This window comes from Pantherophis guttatus, chromosome 2 (genome assembly GCF_059756535.1).
Source record: "Pantherophis guttatus breed Tessera chromosome 2, ASM5975653v1, whole genome shotgun sequence".
Taxonomy (NCBI): domain Eukaryota; kingdom Metazoa; phylum Chordata; class Lepidosauria; order Squamata; family Colubridae; genus Pantherophis; species Pantherophis guttatus.
In genome coordinates, this window is record NC_142064.1 from 19029193 (window position 1) to 19047524 (window position 18332).

The window sequence follows — 18332 nt, forward strand, 5'->3', positions numbered from 1 at the left end:
ATTCTAAATTTGCCGGACTTGAACATTTTGACTCTACAAAAAACCACCTTACTCGGAACAGTTTACATCCTCCCACGATACCGTAACAGTTCCTAGGTCCTTGGTTAGGACTCAAGCTGCTGAGCTATTAACCAGCCTCAAAGGCTGTGAATCTCACTAAAGATTAACTAATAATACATTATTATGGTTCATGTATAGATAATTGTGGAATACCCCCACTTGGCACTTGCTCAAAGGCACTCTCTCCATCTCAAGCAGGAGGAGGTTAGACTAGAACAGGGGTCTCCAACCTTGGCAACTTTGAGCCTGGTGGGCTTCAACTCCCAGAATTCCCCAGACAGCAAAGCTATATCTATCTATCTATCTATCTATCTATCTATCTATCTATCTATCTATCTATCTATCTATCTATCTATCTATCTATCTATCTATCTATCTATCTAGTATAGATAATTGTGGGAGACCCCACTTGGCACTTGCTCAAAGGCACTCTGTCCATCTCAAGATGTAGAGGTCTAGTTAGCCAGGATTCCAAGTCTTCCTTAGTCTTAGTTTCCTTAGTCTTCCTCTAACTCAGGGGTCTCTCCAACCTTGGCAATTTTAAGCCTGGCGGACTTCAACTCCCAGAATTCCCCAGGCAGCTTTGCTGCTGGGGAATTCTGGGAGTTGAAGTCCGTCAGGCTTAAAGTTGTCACGGTTGGAGAGACCCGTCCTCTAACTGCAATTCTCCTGGGCTAGGCTGAGGCTTCAGGCATCCTCCTCCTCGCCCTGATTTTGGAACCCACCCAACTGGGGGCTCCGTCCTCCCCCTGAAAGTGCTTCTTGGGAGCCCTCATAGCTTCCGCCCAGGGCTGCAAACACGGCGGCTTGGCAGTCTGAGCTCCCAAGAAGAGCCGTCTGGACGGGAGCTCTTTTCTTTTCCCCTCACTCTGCCCGTCGAGGGGGCGACTCCGCCTGACGGCAGAAGGCGCCCTCGAGAGAAAGGCGCCGGAGCCAGACTGGGAAGGTCGGCGGGGGGAGGGGGGATGTCGAAGTGGAGGGCGCGCGCGTGGGGGGGTGGGGGTGGAAGGGGGGGAGAGAAGAAGAGAGGAGGGGGGGGGTTCGGCTGCTGCTCGCCGGGCCAGCCAGTCAGGAAGAGGGAGGCGCGCCACGCGGCCCCCAGAACTTCGACTTGCCCTCCCCGGGGTGGGGGTGGGGGACGACGACGGAGGAAAGGTGTGTGTGTGTGGGGGGGGGAAACAGCGTCACGTGCCTGACCTTTGCATACACTTCTTCGCCCCGGCCGGCATATAAAAGCGGGTCAGCCGGCGAGACGGAGCAGTGCCGCGCTCAGGCTCCGCAAGGCTCGGACCTCCTGTCACCTCCCTGCTTGGTCTCGCCTCCTCGACCGAGCGCTCGGGCGGACTCTGCCCCGCGGTAACCCATTTCTACGCATCCAAGCCAGCCCGCTCCGATGGCCCGCCCGGAGACCTCGCCGCTCGTGCCGAAGCCCCGCGGGCAACTCTTCTTCCCGCTCCTGGCTCTCGTCTCCTTCGCGCTCCTCCTGCAAGGGCGCGGCGGGCGGGCGGCTTCTTTGCAGGGCGTCGACGGAGCGCCCCCGATGGCCAAGATCTACCCCCGAGGCAGCCACTGGGCAGTGGGTGAGTGAGGATCCCCCCAGGGCTTCCCCGGGAGGCTTCCTTGGCCAGTTCCTTACAGCCTTCGTTGGGCAGAGGGCAGGAAACCAACGCGGGCATCTAAGGAGGTTTGAGCTCAGGGAAGGATTGCTTGCCAGACCTAGAGATGCCAGCAAGTGAGCTGGGACCCTGCTTTTTCCACAATCAGCACCTGGTTGGGAAAATAAGCCAGGGTACCAGTCAGAATAACAAAATTCGAAGAGACCTCGGAGGTCGTCTATTTATTTTATTTTATTTTATTTTATTTTATTTTATTCTATTCTATTCTATTCTATTCTATTCTATTCTATTCTATTCTATTCTATTCTATTCTATTCTATTCTATTCTATTTTATTTTATTTTATTTTATTTTATTTTATTTTGATTTATATGCCGCCCTTCTCCGGAGACTCAGGGCGGCTTACAAGGCGTTAAGCAATAGCCTTCATACTTCTGTATATTTTATACAAAGTCAGCTTATTGCCCCCACAAACCGGGTCCTCATTTTACCTACTTTAGAAAGGATGGAAGGCTGAGCCAACCTTGAGCCTGGTGAGAATTGAACTCCCAGTAAATGCAGACAGCTGGCAGCTAAATACTACCTTTTAACAGTAGCATTAGTCTGTTGCGCCACTCAGGACTCGGTCTAGTCCAGGCATCTCCAACCTTGGCAACTTTAAGCCTGGAGGACTTCAACTCCCAGAAGAAGAATTCTGGGAGTTGAGGTCCTCCAGGCTTAAAGTTGCCAAGGTTGGAGAGACCCCTGCTCTAACTGCAATTCTCCTGGGCTAGGCTGAGGCGTCAGGCATCCTCCTCTTCGCTCTGATTTTGGAACCCACCCAGCAAAAAGCTGGCTGAGGAATTCTGGGAGTTGAAGTCCTCCAGGCTTAAAGTTGCCAAGGCTGGAGATCCCTGAGTTCGAGGAAGCCTAAGGAAACCTGTAGACCTGGAATCCTGGCTAACTAGACCTCTACATCTTGAGATGGACAGAGTGCCTTTGAGCAAGTGCCAAGTGGGGTCTCCTCCAGGCTTAAAGTTGCCAAGGTTGGAGATCCTTGAGTTTGAGGAAGCCTAAGGAAACCTGTAGACCTAGAATCCTGGCTAACTAGACCTCTACATCTTGAGATGGACAGAGTGCCTTTGAGCAAGTGCCAAGTGGGGTCTCCCACAATTATCTATACATGATAGATAGATATAGCTTTGCTGGCTGGGGAATTCTGAGAGTTGAAGCCCGCCAGGCTTAAAGTTGCCAAGGTTGGAGACTCCTGTTCTAGTCTAACCTCCTGCTCAGGCAGGTAACCCTGTACCGTTGTATAATGTCTTCTTTAAATCCTCCAGTGATGGAACACTCACAACTTCTGGAGATAGGTTGTTCCACTGATGAATTGTTCTAACTGTCAGAAAATTTCTCCTTAGTTCTAGGTTGCTTTCCACCTTGATTAGTTTCTACCCCATTGCTTCTTGTCCTGCCTTCAGGTACTTTGGAGAATAGGTTGATTCTCTCTTCTTTGTGGCTAAACCCCTGAGATATTGGAAGACTGCTATCATGTCACTTTTCATTAAACTAGGCAGACTAAGGTAGCTTTGTGTATCTTCAAAAAGTGGGCTATCTCTGCCACCCCCGCCACCCCACTCAGTCACTTACCTTAGAGAGCATTCATGCCATGGCTTTCCATTTCCTTCCAGCTTCTCCATCCCCAGTCTTTCCAGTTTCTGGGGTATGTCTGTAAAACTCCACATCCATGTCTCCCTGGTGTCCCAATTTTCTTTTAAATCCCAAAGGAAAATGTTGCGGAAGAGCTTGTCCCTGGGGCTTTTAAAAGGATGGGGCAGCCAAGGAGGCATCCAAAGGATAAAAAGGAACACGACAGAAAGCCACCAAATAAAAACAGTAAAAGATGTGCATCAAAAAGCTGGCAGTGGTGGTACACTCTGCTGCCTCCAATGATGAAGTTAATTTTAAAAAAATGTAAAATAAATTAGAGGTGTCTGCACTAGTGGACAGAATTCCTGGAGATTGGGGAGCAAATTCTTCACTAAAATACTTACCTCTTTTCAGTTGCTAATTTAAATTGTCTCGTTTGTAATAAAAGTGTTTTAGGAAAGGGCACTAGGTTGCTAAGAAGAAAAGTAAGGAAGAAGAACTCAGGGGAGAAAGAAGAGCTATAAGTTAGAGACAGAGATATCCCATTCTCTAAATATTGTCAGAATTACCCCTTTTTCCCTCTTCTGCATAAGGATCAGAAATTTTCCACTAGGAATTTATTTCACTGGCAAATCCAACTGAGATTAGAAACATCATTTGCCTATATTAAAGCAAAGATCACAAACATATTGTCCCTGAAAATAGCTCGAAAAAACGGCAGTCATAATCAATTGAATGTTGCCTATTCATAATTGTTATTCCTCTTCTGCTTGTCATGGAAAGTGCGAGTGAGCTGTGTAGAGCACACAAGCCTCTGATTTGGCTGCTGAGATGTAACTGAGCATCACCCGTGTCCATATAGGTATTTGTGAGGTCTAGAAAGTTTTTCCTTACTTAAAGGAAAGCATGGTTATTGCCAGACAGATGATGTGTCCTTCACATTTGACATTTTGCACAGAAGAACAGAATAGAGAAGACATCATGAGAGCTTCAATAATTCTCCTGAATTATTCCAAGCCAACCCAACGTGGATGCCATGGTCTCCAGATCCGCGCAGTCTTTGTTACCAAAAAAGGACACAGATGTCTGCATTGACACTAATTTCATGGCACATCCTTTCTTCTTGCAGGGCACTTCATGGGGAAAAAGAGTACTGGAGATTTTCCTTACATATATGAAGACCGTCAAGAGATGCCCTTCCCTTTGCTGCCAGATAACGCCAAACAGCTGGGCAGCTATATGCAGCAGGGCGAATCCTTCAAGGAGCTGCTCAAACACATGGAAGAGGATGAAGATCAAAATACTCAGGTTCTCCGGGAAGAGCTGCCCTTTACTTCTAAGAATGTTTGGGGGACAGAGGAAAACAGCAGCTTCAAAGATGTAAGTGAGATTTCCATAACCCCATCAGATATTCTTTGCATTCTAGTTGTTTAATACTTAATGTTCTTCTGTTCAGTTTGCTTGCTGTGAAAATGTGTGCCAGGCAGAAACCTTCTCGTTTTAATTCCCGTCTGTCCTCATTCAGATTAATAACAAATTTGCTTTAGGGATTCTTTTTCTTAGGAGAGAAAGATTTCAAAGAAATGAAATTACTGCATTGATGACATTATCCAGTTGGATAATGAAATGTCTGTTCTTTTTTTCTGCCCTACAAGTCCACATTCAAATTGATAAAAAATTGCTTTGAGGATTCTTTCTTAAGAGAGACAGATTTCAAAGAAATCTTCATGGGAGGAAGTGTCCTATGTCTACTTACTTAGTGGCGAGATGACCAAGACTTTTAAATATCCTTTCTTGATGATGTTACTGCACTGATGACATTATCTAATGAGGTAATGAAACATCTGCAAGCAAACAACTAAGCTCAGAGAGCCCCAAGAACTTCACAGTCCTTCTTTTGCACACCATTCTCATTGACTTCCCACATGCCAATGAAGTCCCAAAAAATAGATGTCTCTTGTCAGGCATTCCCTGTTAGAGAAAAAGGGAAGGTCGAAACAGTTTTCTCTTGAAATTTCAGACATTTATTCTCTAGTAACTCAACAGATTGGAATTGTGTGACGTAACTGCTGCTTTGGCCTTCTCTAAAAGCAAGATTAGATTGAGACATCAACCTTTGCAATTAGATTTCCAAATATCATATTTGTTTGTAAAAAAAACAAACAAACTACAATAAGCAAAGAATTTAGGGATTAAATCCGAAGAACTCTAAAGGGGAAGCTGTAAAAATGTTTTGCCTGGATAATTGAATACTAATTCAGCATCAGGATATCAAATTGGGTTCCATCTTGAGATCGTTTGAACTGGAGATAGCATGGAGGAGCCAGTCTTCCCTAGTTACTTCCATCCAGATAATCTTTCACCCCATAAAGGACATGTTTTTTTTTAAAAAAAAATAGCTAATATTTGAAATTTGTATTAGAATTCTTCCATGGGTACATATTTAAACGGGCATCCTGAAGCTACATCATTCCTATCCCTAAGGGGACTGTGGTGGGTGATGCAAGCACATGCAATGGAGTCACAGAGGCATACTTGCAACACTAAAAAAAGATAAAAAGGCTCTTGAAATGCTGCATGAAGTACATCAGAGGTTATCACCACTTTTCTGTCAATAACCTCTGATGTAGATGCCTTGTTAGAAAAGAGTTAGACCAGCCATCTGCAAGAGACATGTCATAAATCTTAAGGAACTTCTCTTAGGTTCTACAAATGAGATTTGGCAAGGGGGCAAACATTCATTTTAAGGCAAGCCTTGTTCATTTGTATGAACTGTGTATTCCCCACCCACAAACATTTATACTTTTCCTTCCTTCCTTCCTTCCTTCCTTCCTTCCTTCCTTCCTTCCTTCCTTCCTTCCTTCCTTCCTCCTTCCTTCCTTCCTTCCTTCCTTCCTTCCTTCCTTCCTTCCTTTTTCTGACTTTGCTCTAGGATTCCTTTGACATTCATTGGAAGTTCCTATGCATGAAAAATGCTTTTCTCAGGCTTCATAATGAACCTCTGATGAGGTCTTATATTTTCTTAACTGTCCTGAGGATCTTTCTTATATTATGAAATAATATGAATTCTAGGAAGTCATTTAGGGTAAATGCTAGGGGAATGGATTGAAAAACCAGGGCTATATTTTTATATATAAGCCAATTGTTTTCAGTCAAAGTGTGATTGCTTTCAAATCAAAGTGATCTGTGGTGGTGGGATGTATAGAGATACATAAATAAATAAATATGACACTTTGCGGGAATCTGTGTTAGTCTTTCCTATCTGAAAATCAGAAGGAGGCAGGGAACACTTTTTTTCAAATTAAAAGATTTTGTTGAAGGGCACAGGCTTTTTGTGAGCTTTTTAATAAAATTGGTTAGCGTGAAAAGGTGATCTCAGTCTCCTTCTAATTTATTGACCTATACTTCTCAATGTTATTAACTTATTTCTTAGTTTGTTCCACACCAAAGGCAATCCATGATCAGAACATGGGAAGGATAGTGAGGAATTAGAGATGATATTTTTTGCTAATGAGAGTAATACATCAGCTGGAAGGGAGCGACTTATCTTCCTCCTTTCATCTACATTTGAGAGAATAGAATAGAATAGAATAGAATAGAATAGAATAGAATAGAATAGAATAGAATAGAATAGAATAGAATAGAATAGAATAGAATAGAGTTGGAAGGGACCTTGGAGGTCTTCTAGTCCAACCCCCTGCTCAGGCAGGAAACCCTATACCATTTCAGACAAATGGTTATCCAATCTCTTCTTAAAAATTTCCAGAGTTGGAGCAGCATTCACAACTTCTGCAGGGAAGTTGTTCACTGATTAATTGTTCTAACAGATTTTCCAAGGAAGTGGAACGCCTGACCAGCATTCATTGCTGGGATAGGAAACCAGCAACTCTCAAACACATCACTGGGAAAGGGGAGAGTTGTGGTTTCTTTAAACATCCTGCACATCCTGGTGTAGTGTTTTCTCTCCGGTGGGACCGGTCTATTAGGGCAATCTGGTCTACCCAATTATGGGACGGAGCATACTGCTTCTGTTTTTGCCTTTCAGCCCTAACCCAGGGGCCTTTGCAGGCAGTCGCTTTTGCGACAAACTATTTTTGTGTTAAATTTATGTTTTAGCGACAAAGAAAAATAAAGGGAGACTAGTATAGATCTATTTCAAGCTATTTAGGTCTCATCAGCTAGCCATACCCTTATGGGATTCAAATGGCTAGCTGATGAGAGCTAAATAGCTTGAAATAGATCTATTTTAAGATCTACTAGTCTCCCTTTATTTTTCTTTCTTCGGTAAAATATACATTTAACATCCCAGTAACATCCCGACACATTGTGTGTAATTGAAGATGGTTTTATGTTTTTATGTATGTTTGTTTAAAAATAAAAAATAAATTTTTCCAAAAAAAACCATCCTGGTATAGTGTGACATGGTGGCTCAGCAGTTAAGACGCTGAGCTTGTTGATCAAAAGGTCGGCAGTTCAGCGGTTCGAATCCCTAGTGCCGCGTAAGGTGGGTGAGCTCCCCTTATTTGTCCCTGCTTCTGCCAACCTAGCAGTCCGAAAGTACGTAAAAAAATGCAAGTAGAAAAATAGGGACCACCTTTGGTGGGAAGGTAACAGCGTTCTGTGCCCCTTTGGCGTTTAGTCATGCCGGCCACAGGACCATGGAGATGTCTTCGGACAGCGCTGGCTCTTCGGCTTTGAAACGGAGATGAGCACTGCCCCTTAGAGTCGGGAACAGCTAGCACATATGTGCAAGGGGAACCTTTACCTTTAGTACAGATCTATTTCAAGCTATTTAGCTCTCATCCGCTAGCCTTACCCTTATGGGATTCAAATGGCTAGCTGATGAGAGCTAAATAGCTTGAAATCGATCTATATTAGTCTCCCTTTATTTTTCTTTGTTCGGTAAAACAAAAATTTAACATCCTGGTATAATGTGTATTAGGTGGGGAAAGAGTTGTTCATAACTCTGCTACCAGTGAAACCTCAAGAAGATCGCTCATTCTTGATTTCAGAAACCCATAAATCCTAGTAAATTTGCTCACTGGCAATCCGTTCCCTGTCAACAGAATTAGGCAGTAGAATCTGGGGACAAGAGTAGGAGTGTCCAGTGCTTGTCTGCCTGGTGGACAGTGTTGTGCACGTCCTAAGCCTCCTCAACTAGCTTGCTGCTGGGGATGTAAAGAAGATGCTTTCCATTGTTAGATGTTGCTCAAGGCTTCATCGCTCAGTTCCGCTCCAAAGGCCGGGGATAACATCCTGACTCACCTTGTTTACTTGATCATCTGATGAACACAAATGTGGTCTTCAGAGTCTACTCCTTTTGTGGTTGAGGGCTCTTTGTCATCCGCGTTCACACATTAAAGAGAGTGAAATAGCATGTAGAAAAAGTCCTGTTGCAAATATCAGAGTAGAGTAGAGTAGAGTAGAGTAGAGTAGAGTAGAGTAGAGTAGAGTAGAGTAGAATAGAATAGAATAGAATAGAATAGAATAGAATAGAATAGAATAGAATTCTTTATTGGCCAAGTGTGATTGGACACACGAGGAATTTGTCTTTGGTGCATAAGCTCTCAGTGTACATAAAAAGACAAGATACATTCGCCAAGGATCATAAGGTACAACACTTAATGATAGTCACAGGGTACAAATAAGCAATCAAATCATACTAGGAAGCAATCAATATCAATATATATATCAATGTATTTCCCCCCGGAAATACGCAAGATCTCCGACCTCCGAGTGTTTCGTTGCGCACTGAAGACCCTGTTGTTCCGCCAGGCAGGGCTATCAACTTAATAATTTTAATTGGGGTATTTTAAATGTTTGGGGTTTTAAATCGGCCAAATCTATGTAATTATTTTAATTTTTAATTATTGTTGTGTGTTGTGTTTTTAAATTGGCTGTACACCGCCCTGAGTCCTTCGGGAGAAGGGCGGTATAGAAATAAAATTATTTATTTATTTTATTTATTTATTTAATATCAATTGTAATGAAATATGAATGAAGCACAAGCTATTTTAGACACGAAGGTGCTCCAACAATTATTATTTTTCTTTTCCCTCTTCTTTCAGATGGTGGAGCTCCTGTTGCAAGTACTGGATAAAAAGGAAAGCACTCCAAGTTGAAATGACTGCCATCCAGCGCTGAAAACATAGAATAATGTCTTTAAGAGACTATTGTTTCATAAGCATTTTATTGTACATGATAACTAAATAATTATCTTTTCTGTTAAAACAAGATTTTTTTCCCCCTTCAGTGTAGAGGAACCTGTTTACTTGTTTCTCCTAACAATGGCTACACTTCTCCAACGGCTTTTCCCCTTTCCAAGCAACGTTTTTCTCGCTTGAATTGCTTTGTTGTACATAATTGTCAATGAAGGGTCTTCCAATTCTCTGACAATACTTTGCCATATCTCTCTTCAATCCCTGCATCTTTTACCTTGCGATCATCCTGCATTTCAGTATCCACAATAAATAAATATATATATTTAAAAAAAAGATTGGCGCTTTTATTGATCTCGGAGCACACGATGCAGTTGAAATTAAAGCTTGGTATATTCAGCACACCGGGGCACAAATTCCATGATGGGACTCATATTGGAGAAATACTTAAGTTAACAACATATAAAACATGGAGTCTCTGGAAGCTTCAGTTGGTTCAAAATGTGGCAGCCCACATGGTTTTGTGCAAGTCTAGATTTGCACATGTGTCTCCTCTCTTGTTGGAGCTGTATTGATAGCTGATTTGCTTTCAGGTCCAATTCAAGATGCTGGTTATCACCTTTAAAGCCCTACCTGGCCTGAGGCCAGTTACTTGAAGGACCTTCTTTACCCAGGTACATCTATCTGATTCATCAGAGTGGGGAGGTAGAGGCCATCTAGTAGCAAGAAGAAAGGCCGCCTTCTTGGTAGCTTGCTCCATGTGGAACCTCATCCCTGCAGAAATAAGATGGCCTCCCACCTTGATACTCTTGATAGACCCTGAAGACATGGTTTTGCCAGAAGACCTAGATACTCGGGGTGATATGGAGTCCATTCAGTTTGATTATTGTCACCTGGGAGTCGGGTTTATTAGGTTTTGTATTTATCCCTGGAGTTACCTTGCGTGAGTTGGGTGGCATATCAATTTTCTTTTCTAAAAAATTAAAAAATCAGAAAATGATGGTCCTAGACCTATACTCACATCTATATATTACTAGTCGGGATGGGGAGCATCTGGTTCTTAAGTCTTCCATGCGCAACCAGCAGTTTTATCAGGCATAAGTGCAGATTATCTCTTGCAATTGGCAGTAGACTCGTATAGTAACAGCTACTATAGCTTTGTCACTGGACAGGTGTCCTGTCTTAAAGATGAAAGTCATGGGGGAGGCAAACTAGAAGGTCCTTCAATTATCTACTATAGGAAGAAGATACTTGAAAGTGCTTTGGTGTTTTGAGGTAGCTCCTTCATGGAAACTAGATGATGTCATTGGGGAAAAAAAAGACTTTCGAGGAATGGTCTCTCCCAAATTAAATCTAGAATGGTCTTAGGAAGGATCTGATCTTGACTTTGTGATGTAGGCAACAGCTTGCATGTTCCTTGGAAACAGAATGATGAACAAGGTGGACTATTAATCAAATCTAACTTGAACTAAAACCACTCTTTCTAATGGTGCTCTGAATGGAAGATAACACTGATGCCAATGGATGCAAATCAGGGCCACTGAAAAATAAGAGGGAGCAATCAATCTGCTGGTAAGAAATTTGCTCTTGTTAGAAGGCAAGGAGTCAGGTGTGATGGAGAATAAATTCCTCTTAGAAAACATTACTGTATAACATTCTAATGTTGGTCTTACTTGTAAATCCTAAAGGAAAACTGCTTGAGCAGGAGTTGGACTAGAAGACCTAAATTCTATTATTCTTGCTCTTTGGAAGGACAGACACTGAAGCTGAAGCTCAAATACTTTGGCTACCAAATGAGAAGAGAAGACTCATTGGGAAAAACCCTAGGTTTCAGTTCCAAGTGGGGAAAAAGACACTGGAAACATGGTGGCTGTTTGGAAAGATGGTTTTAATGGATCACATGCCTTGAAGATGTTGGGTCAAGGGGGAAAAAAGGGAGGAGATTCTGAGAGTCCCTGGGTTTTATACCCTCTCTGGCTTTAAACTTCCTGGGGCACAGGAAGAGTATCCTGATTGGTTGCTGCCAGAGGTCATAGCTAGCCTTTTAGGTTGTCTGTGTGCCAAGTTTGGTTGAAACTTGGTGGGTGGTGCAATGAAGGGCAATTAAATGGCTCTGCCTGAAGGAGTAGATCTTTGTTATGTAGAATAGACTGGACCAGGCCTTAATGGCCCATTAACAAAGGTGGGGGGCTGAGTTTCTGCTTCTCTGAGTTTCTACTTCTCTTTTAGGGAAAATATTCTGCCTTTTTAGTATATCCTAAAATATTTCATTTTTCTAGGAAAGGGGTGGGTTTTAACTTCCAACAATATGATAATATGAGGTGTAAAATTCTCCAAAATAAGCACATGTAGGTTTTAAAATGTCAAAAATAAAGCAATTAAGTAATGCAATGAGCATCACTGAATCTGGATTGAAGCTTGTTTTAGTCACAGGTAGAACAATTGGGTTTAGGTTGCTTAATTCTGCTTGAAGAAGATTGCAGTCTTGGGAATAAACCTCATTGACGCCATCAAACTGAAAAAGAACATACAGGATGTTACTATGTCAAAACCAATCTGCCCAAATCCACTTCAGTCTCTCCCTGCCAATGTAAGATTAAACTCAACTGAATGTTTTTCAGGAAATAAACTGGATTGAATTAAGACTTCCTTTTGAGTGTGTAGAAAATTAGCATCCACCTCTCTCCTAGGAAAATGAGATATTTTAGATGTAAGAAGAAATATCCTTCTGGGTTCAGCTCCAAGTGGGGAAAACGACACTGGAAACATGGAGACTGCTTGGAAAGATGGTTTAATGGTGGACAGGACCACATGGTTTGAGTTCCTGAACAGAAAAAGGGCCAAGATGCAGCGAGTCCCTGGGTTTTATGCCCTCTCTGGCTTTGAACTTCCTGGGGCCCTGAAAGAGTATCCTGATTGGTTGTCAGACTCCCAGAGGGTGGGGGTCTTAGCTGGCCTTCCTGGCTGATGTAATCTTCCCAGGTGCCATGTGGTGAGTTTCTGTTACTAGATGCTATTGTGTTGCAGATGATGGTCCATGGACAAAGATGGGAGGGAATTGAGTTTCTGCCTCTGGCCCATTGACAAAGGGGGGGGGGGCAAGAAGGTGGGAGCTGCTTCGTCTTTAAAATATGCTTCTCCATTTCTCATCCAGGGAAACATAATATTCTGCCTTTTTAATATTTCCTAAAATATTTCATTCTTCTAGGAAAGGGGTGGGTGCTAACTTCCTACATAGGAAACATTAAAAGGGCAGAATATTTCCTCTAAAAGGGGCCAGCTGAGTGGGATTTGGGGGTTCTCCGAACTGCACAGAATCTTAACTAGAGGTTCTCCTGAACCTCTGCGAACCCCCAGCAACCCACTCCTGAGACAGCTTCACAAAATGTCCACATTGACCAGAGCTAAAACAAATTTTAAAAGTTCCATTAATTTGAGCAGAACTTTCAATTCAAGCAATGGTGCCCCCGAAAACCCAGATGAAATATTTAAAAGGCAAATTGCCCCTCTTTGGCAGAAAGATTTGCCATATGATATATCCCTTTCTCATTGTAGAGGCCTCTGAAAAGAAACTTCACCAAGGACATTAGCAAAGCTAAAATGGTGGGGAGCTAACTCAGATGAACATAGTCTGCAAAATATTGGCAGGAATCTTCATTTATTCCCAGTTTCAAGCATTTCACTTCATTTACAGATAAGGCACTATTTTTGCGTAACAACGCACTGAGCAATAATGAAGGAAAAACCACAATTTTATGGAGCTAGTTTGAACATGGCCCTTCCATGTGCTCTGTCAGTCTCTAGGATTCCACCAGATGGCACTCTCGGCTAACACATCATTCTTGCACACACAAGTGGAAAAGGCTAAATCAAACACTAGTATGTCTAATTGTCTATGGAGATTCTCAGTCATCCAGGTCACGCTTGTCCCAAAAAGTGCTTTTTCAAAAGCCAACTGGACTTTGTGTTTTTTTTTCCCTTGAAGATGTTTCTCTTCTCATCCAAGAAGCTTCTTTAGCTCTGAGGGTTGCCTTTTCAAAAAGCACTTTTGAGACAAACACTACTACAATATAAACGTGTCATATTTATTTATTGACTGGCATTTATATAGTGCCAAACTATTGCATATTCTGCAATGTATGTAGTTAGTTTAAGAATCTGCGGTGGGTTCACACCACATGATTTCTGGTTTGTTCTGCAAACAAAGTTGAGTAAACTGTGCAAAAGTAGCAGGCTAGTGGTGATAATAAGGGACGTGATGGCTCAGTGGCTAGGACGCTGAGCTTGTCAATCGAAAGGTTGGCAGTTCAGCGGTTCGAATCCCTAGTACCGCGTAAGGAGGTGAGCTCCTGTTATTTGTCCCAGCTTCTGCCAACCTAGCAGTTCAAAAGCACATAAAAAATGCAAGGAGAAAAATAGGGACCTCCTTTGGTGGGAAGGTAACAGCGTTCCATGCGCCTTTGGCATTTAGTCATGCCGGCCACATGACCTTTACTACCGGTTCGCAGCGGGGCCGTGTGTGTGTGCTTGCTTCGCTCGCGTGCGTACGCGCTCTTCTGCGCATGCGCAGAAGCATTTTAATGACATTGGGGTCGGTGGGCGGAGCCTCCCGCCGGTGTTACTACTGGTTCTATAGAACTGGTGTGAACCGGGGGCAACCCACTCCTGATGGAGATATCTTCGGAAAGCGCTGGCTCTTCGGCTTTGAAATGGAGATGAGCACTGCCCCCTAGAGATGGAAACAACTAGCACTTATGTGTGAGGGGAACCTTTACCTTTACCTTAGTGGTGATAATAATGATCAAATTGCTAAATGGCACAATCATGTGTATCAAGCTTCATTACTGCCAAGGAAAAATCCAGTAATTGTATTGTAGTTAATATATTTTCTGAGGTGTGTTGTGATCAGTGGTGGGTTGCTCCCAGTTTGGCCCGGTTCGGGCGATCCGGTAATGGTGATATGATGTCAGCGAACCGGTTCTCTATGACTGTGAGCTAGGCCCTCCCCCTGCCCCCGCATTATACCTACCTTTATTTGTCGTTTTTTAGCCCAGCTGATAGGCGCGGCAGAGTGGATTGCTGTGCCTCAGCTGGGCAGAAATCTAATGCGCTTGCGCGGAGTGCAAGTTTGGCACGCATGCGAGAGAAACCAGCATGTGTGCGGTGATCGCACGCAAAGCGCCTGCATGAAGAGAACCGGTGGTAACACCGGTTGGAACCCAGCACTGGTTGTGATGCTATCTATATATCAGCTTAGATTGTCCAGGTCTTCCTAGTGATTCAGAAAATCAGGCTATTGGCTTGGAAAGTAATGGAAGAAAGATTACACATAAACAATCAAGAGGCAGAAGGCGAATCTCCTGGAAGATTATTTTTCTGGGGTACAAATTCAGAGCACCTCCTCCAGCTTTGTAGCCTTAGCCTTCTATGACATGGACAAATTTGAGAATTTACATCATTATATATAATAACATTATGGAACCAATATGTTTTTATGTGGTGCGTTTCTGACATGTCAAAATTTCTCATTCCACATGCCAGGTTTTCTAATCTGAGACAAGAAGAGTAACAGAGCAAGAAGAGCAAGACAGACAGTTTGGTCTAGTGCAGGGGTCAGCAACCTGTGGCTCTGGAGCCGCATGTGGCTCTTTCATCCCTCTGTTGCAGCTCCCTGTTGCTGGTTGGCTCCACAATTGATAGGGCTTTTGATTGGGACAGGTAGAGGAAAAAGGATGCCGCGCTAGAAGGAGACTCTATGGTGGGGGAACCGACTTCCAATCAACAGAGGAAAAAGGACGCCGTGCTAGGAGGAGACTATGATGAGGGAACCGGACTTCCAGTTGGCTCCAGAATTGAATGGGGGCTTCCGGTTAGGACCTTTGTGGCTCTTTGAGTGTTTAAGGTTGCTGACCTCTGGTCTAGTGGTTAAGGCACCAGAGTAGAAGCCAGGAGACTGTGAGTTCTAGTCCTGCCTTGGACATGGAAACCAGCTTGGGTGACTTTGGGGCAGCCATTTTCTTAGCCACCTCACAGGGTTGTTGTTGTGGGGAAAATAGGAGGAATTTGTGTTGGATACGTTCACCATAGTGAAGTGATTTGTAAAAATAATAAAGGCGGGATACAAATAAATTAAAAATATGAAGTTGAAATCAAAGGATGGGTCCATTTATTGGAATCAGATATGTATTTTAACTCAGATAATTCTTAAACTGAGTTGAAGCCAGAGAAGTTTCTTTTAGGTTTGATGAACAAACAGATTGGGAAAAAAATACACCCTATGGAACTTTGTTTTTATATATGACAATAGCAGCAAGGCTTACTTATGCGCGGAGATGGAATGACTCATATATAGCCACGATGGAAGAATGGATGGTGAAATTGATGGAATTGGAAGAGATGGTGAAATCGATCGCTTTGATTAAAGAAAAGACTTCCTCTAGTTTCTTTCTACTTGGAAGCTACTCCTGGATTTTTTTGTTTGAAATGGAAAGAAATGAAATTGTAACCTTGGGTTTTGATTATTAGTTTTGTTGATAGAAGGACTGTTTGTTATAGTTTACTCTGATTCTTAAGATCGTTGATTAAACATTTTTATCTGTATTGAATAAAGTTGGAAGTTACTTCCTTCTATAGCTTTTGTTTCTTTTGTTTGCACTCCCCAATCCTGCTTTTCTCCGTCCCTTTATTTTCTTTATTTTTATTTTTTTTCCTTTTGCTTTTCTGTATTTTGTACTTTTTTTTGTAATTTAATAACATTTTGGGAGGGGAAAAAAAGAAATGGTCCTTCTATCTAATCCTAAAATCAATGCTCATGAAAGCTTCTGCTTTTTAATAAAAATGGTTAGCCATTAAATGTTTCTACTTGACTTCTTTTGGCTACTGTAGATAGTTTGCCTCTTCTACACTGTTCATTCCTATCAACTCAGTTTTTGGGCTCTTGGCCAGCTTAGCTCTATATCAGCTTCTCTGATGGTCTTCAAAAACCTTCTCTGGAAGTGATGAACTTCCCAAGTTTGCAGACAGTATGATTGGGGAAAATTGATCTCAGAACTATCTCCAAAATTTAACAGATTTTAAAAGTTTAACAGAGTTGGAAGGGACCTTGTAGGTCATCTTAAAACCTGCCGCCCAAGCAGGAGACCCTACACCATTTCTGACAAACGGCAGTCCAATCTCTTCTTGAAAGCTTCCAGTGATGGACCACCCACAACTTCTGAAGGCAAGCTGTTCCACTGGTTAATTGTCCTCACTATTAGGAAGTTTCTCCTTAGTTCTAGGTTGGTTCTCTCCTTGATTAGTTTTCAACCATTCTTCTTGTCTTGCCTTCTGGTGCTTTGGAAAACAGGTTGACCCCCTCCTCTCTCTGATAGGCCCTCAAATATTGGAACACTGCTATCATGTCACCACTAATCTTTCTTTTCACTAGAGTAGACATATCCGATTCCTTCAACAGTTCTTCATATGTTTTAGCTTCTAGCCCCCTAATCATCTTTGTTGCTCTTCTCTGCTCTTTCTAGAGTCTGGAATACAACTGAATCTCTTCCAGGCTTCCTACAATTTAAGATATGCCAATGTCTTCTGTATATAGCAATATATACAGAATAGCAATAGCACTTTGACTTATATACCGCTTTACAGTGCTTTACAGTCCTCTCTAAGCAGTTTACAGAGTCAGCCTATTGCCCCCAACAATCTGGGTCCTCATTTTACCGACCTTGGAAGGATAGAAGGCTGAGTCAACCTTGAGCCAGTGAGAATCAAACTGCCGAACTGCAGTCAACCGGCAGTCAGCAGAAGTTAGCCTGCAGTACTGCATTCTAACCACTGCACCACCAAGGCTCTATATTGGTGATATCCATAATTCAAATGCAAGATAAAAGTGATGATGTTTTAAGAAAAGAATCGAAAGTAGAAATAAAGTCTCAGAAGAGGAAAGGGCACCTTAAAGTATAAACCTGAAGAATATCAAGAAAGCGTAGGAATAAAAATATTTACACAACATGCTCTGCTAAAACGTATTAAGCTCAGCACAAGATGCCAGTAATCAAGGATAAAAGTGAGTTTCATTTTAGGGACTACCTTTGACCTTTGTAATTGGTGCAATTAAGTTAAAATAATAGACCTCAGTAGTGGGATTCAGCTGATTCTATCTGGTTTGGGCGAATCGGTAGTGGCGACAGTAGTAGGCCCCGCCCACCTGCCCGGACCTAATGCTGTCCTATTTTGCCACATTTTGGAGGCCGTGTGCATGCGTGGAAGGTGCACGCGAGCAAAGAGCATGCATGGAAGGCCAAGCATGCATGGCAGGTGGGCGCATTTGTGAACCGGTATGGAAGGTAAGTGAATCCCACCTTTGATAGACCTCCGTAAGAACATAAGTCTACCTATTCAACTGTTGTAACCCAGGCCCAAGTAGGTAGTAATCGACGCAAACAGTTCCAAAACAAACAGACTTTATTAGAACAGCTGAGAATTAACTCATTGTCAGCGTAGTCCAAACTAAATTAAAGCAAACTCTTCATAACACAAATTCTTCAGTCTAATCACCAACCTTGGTATCAAAAGCAGAAGACGCCGACGAGATAATTGCAGCAATGCTATCAATGTTGTTTTCTGACAAAGAGTCCAAGAGCCGTTGCTGGTCTTTTAAGCCTTATGGGAGGGGCCAATCATCTCTTGGCCCTACTCCCGAGTCGTCCTCTTTGCTTTAGCTACTTTTGCCTTCTGGCATCTCTTCTCATACGTGCACTAGGAACAAGCTCCTCCTGTTTCTCTGCCTCCCTACTGTCAGCCTCTGGAGGCTCCAGAATCCACACATCACTCCCCGATGGCCCTGGCCCCATCTCTGCCTCCGACACAGAGCCCTCATCCGG

General features: G+C 42.8%; 1 protein-coding gene across 1 annotated transcript; it reads left to right on the plus strand.

The window, feature by feature from the left end:
- Window positions 1-722: 722 nt before the first annotated feature.
- On the plus strand, window positions 723-9795 carry GRP (gastrin releasing peptide). The gene is made up of 3 exons (XM_034442373.2): window positions 723-1640; window positions 4431-4681; window positions 9370-9795. Exons 1-3 carry the CDS (start codon window positions 1454-1456, stop codon window positions 9421-9423), a joined length of 492 nt encoding a protein of 163 aa, XP_034298264.1. The 5' UTR covers window positions 723-1453; the 3' UTR covers window positions 9424-9795.
- The last annotated feature ends 8537 nt before the right edge of the window (window positions 9796-18332 follow it).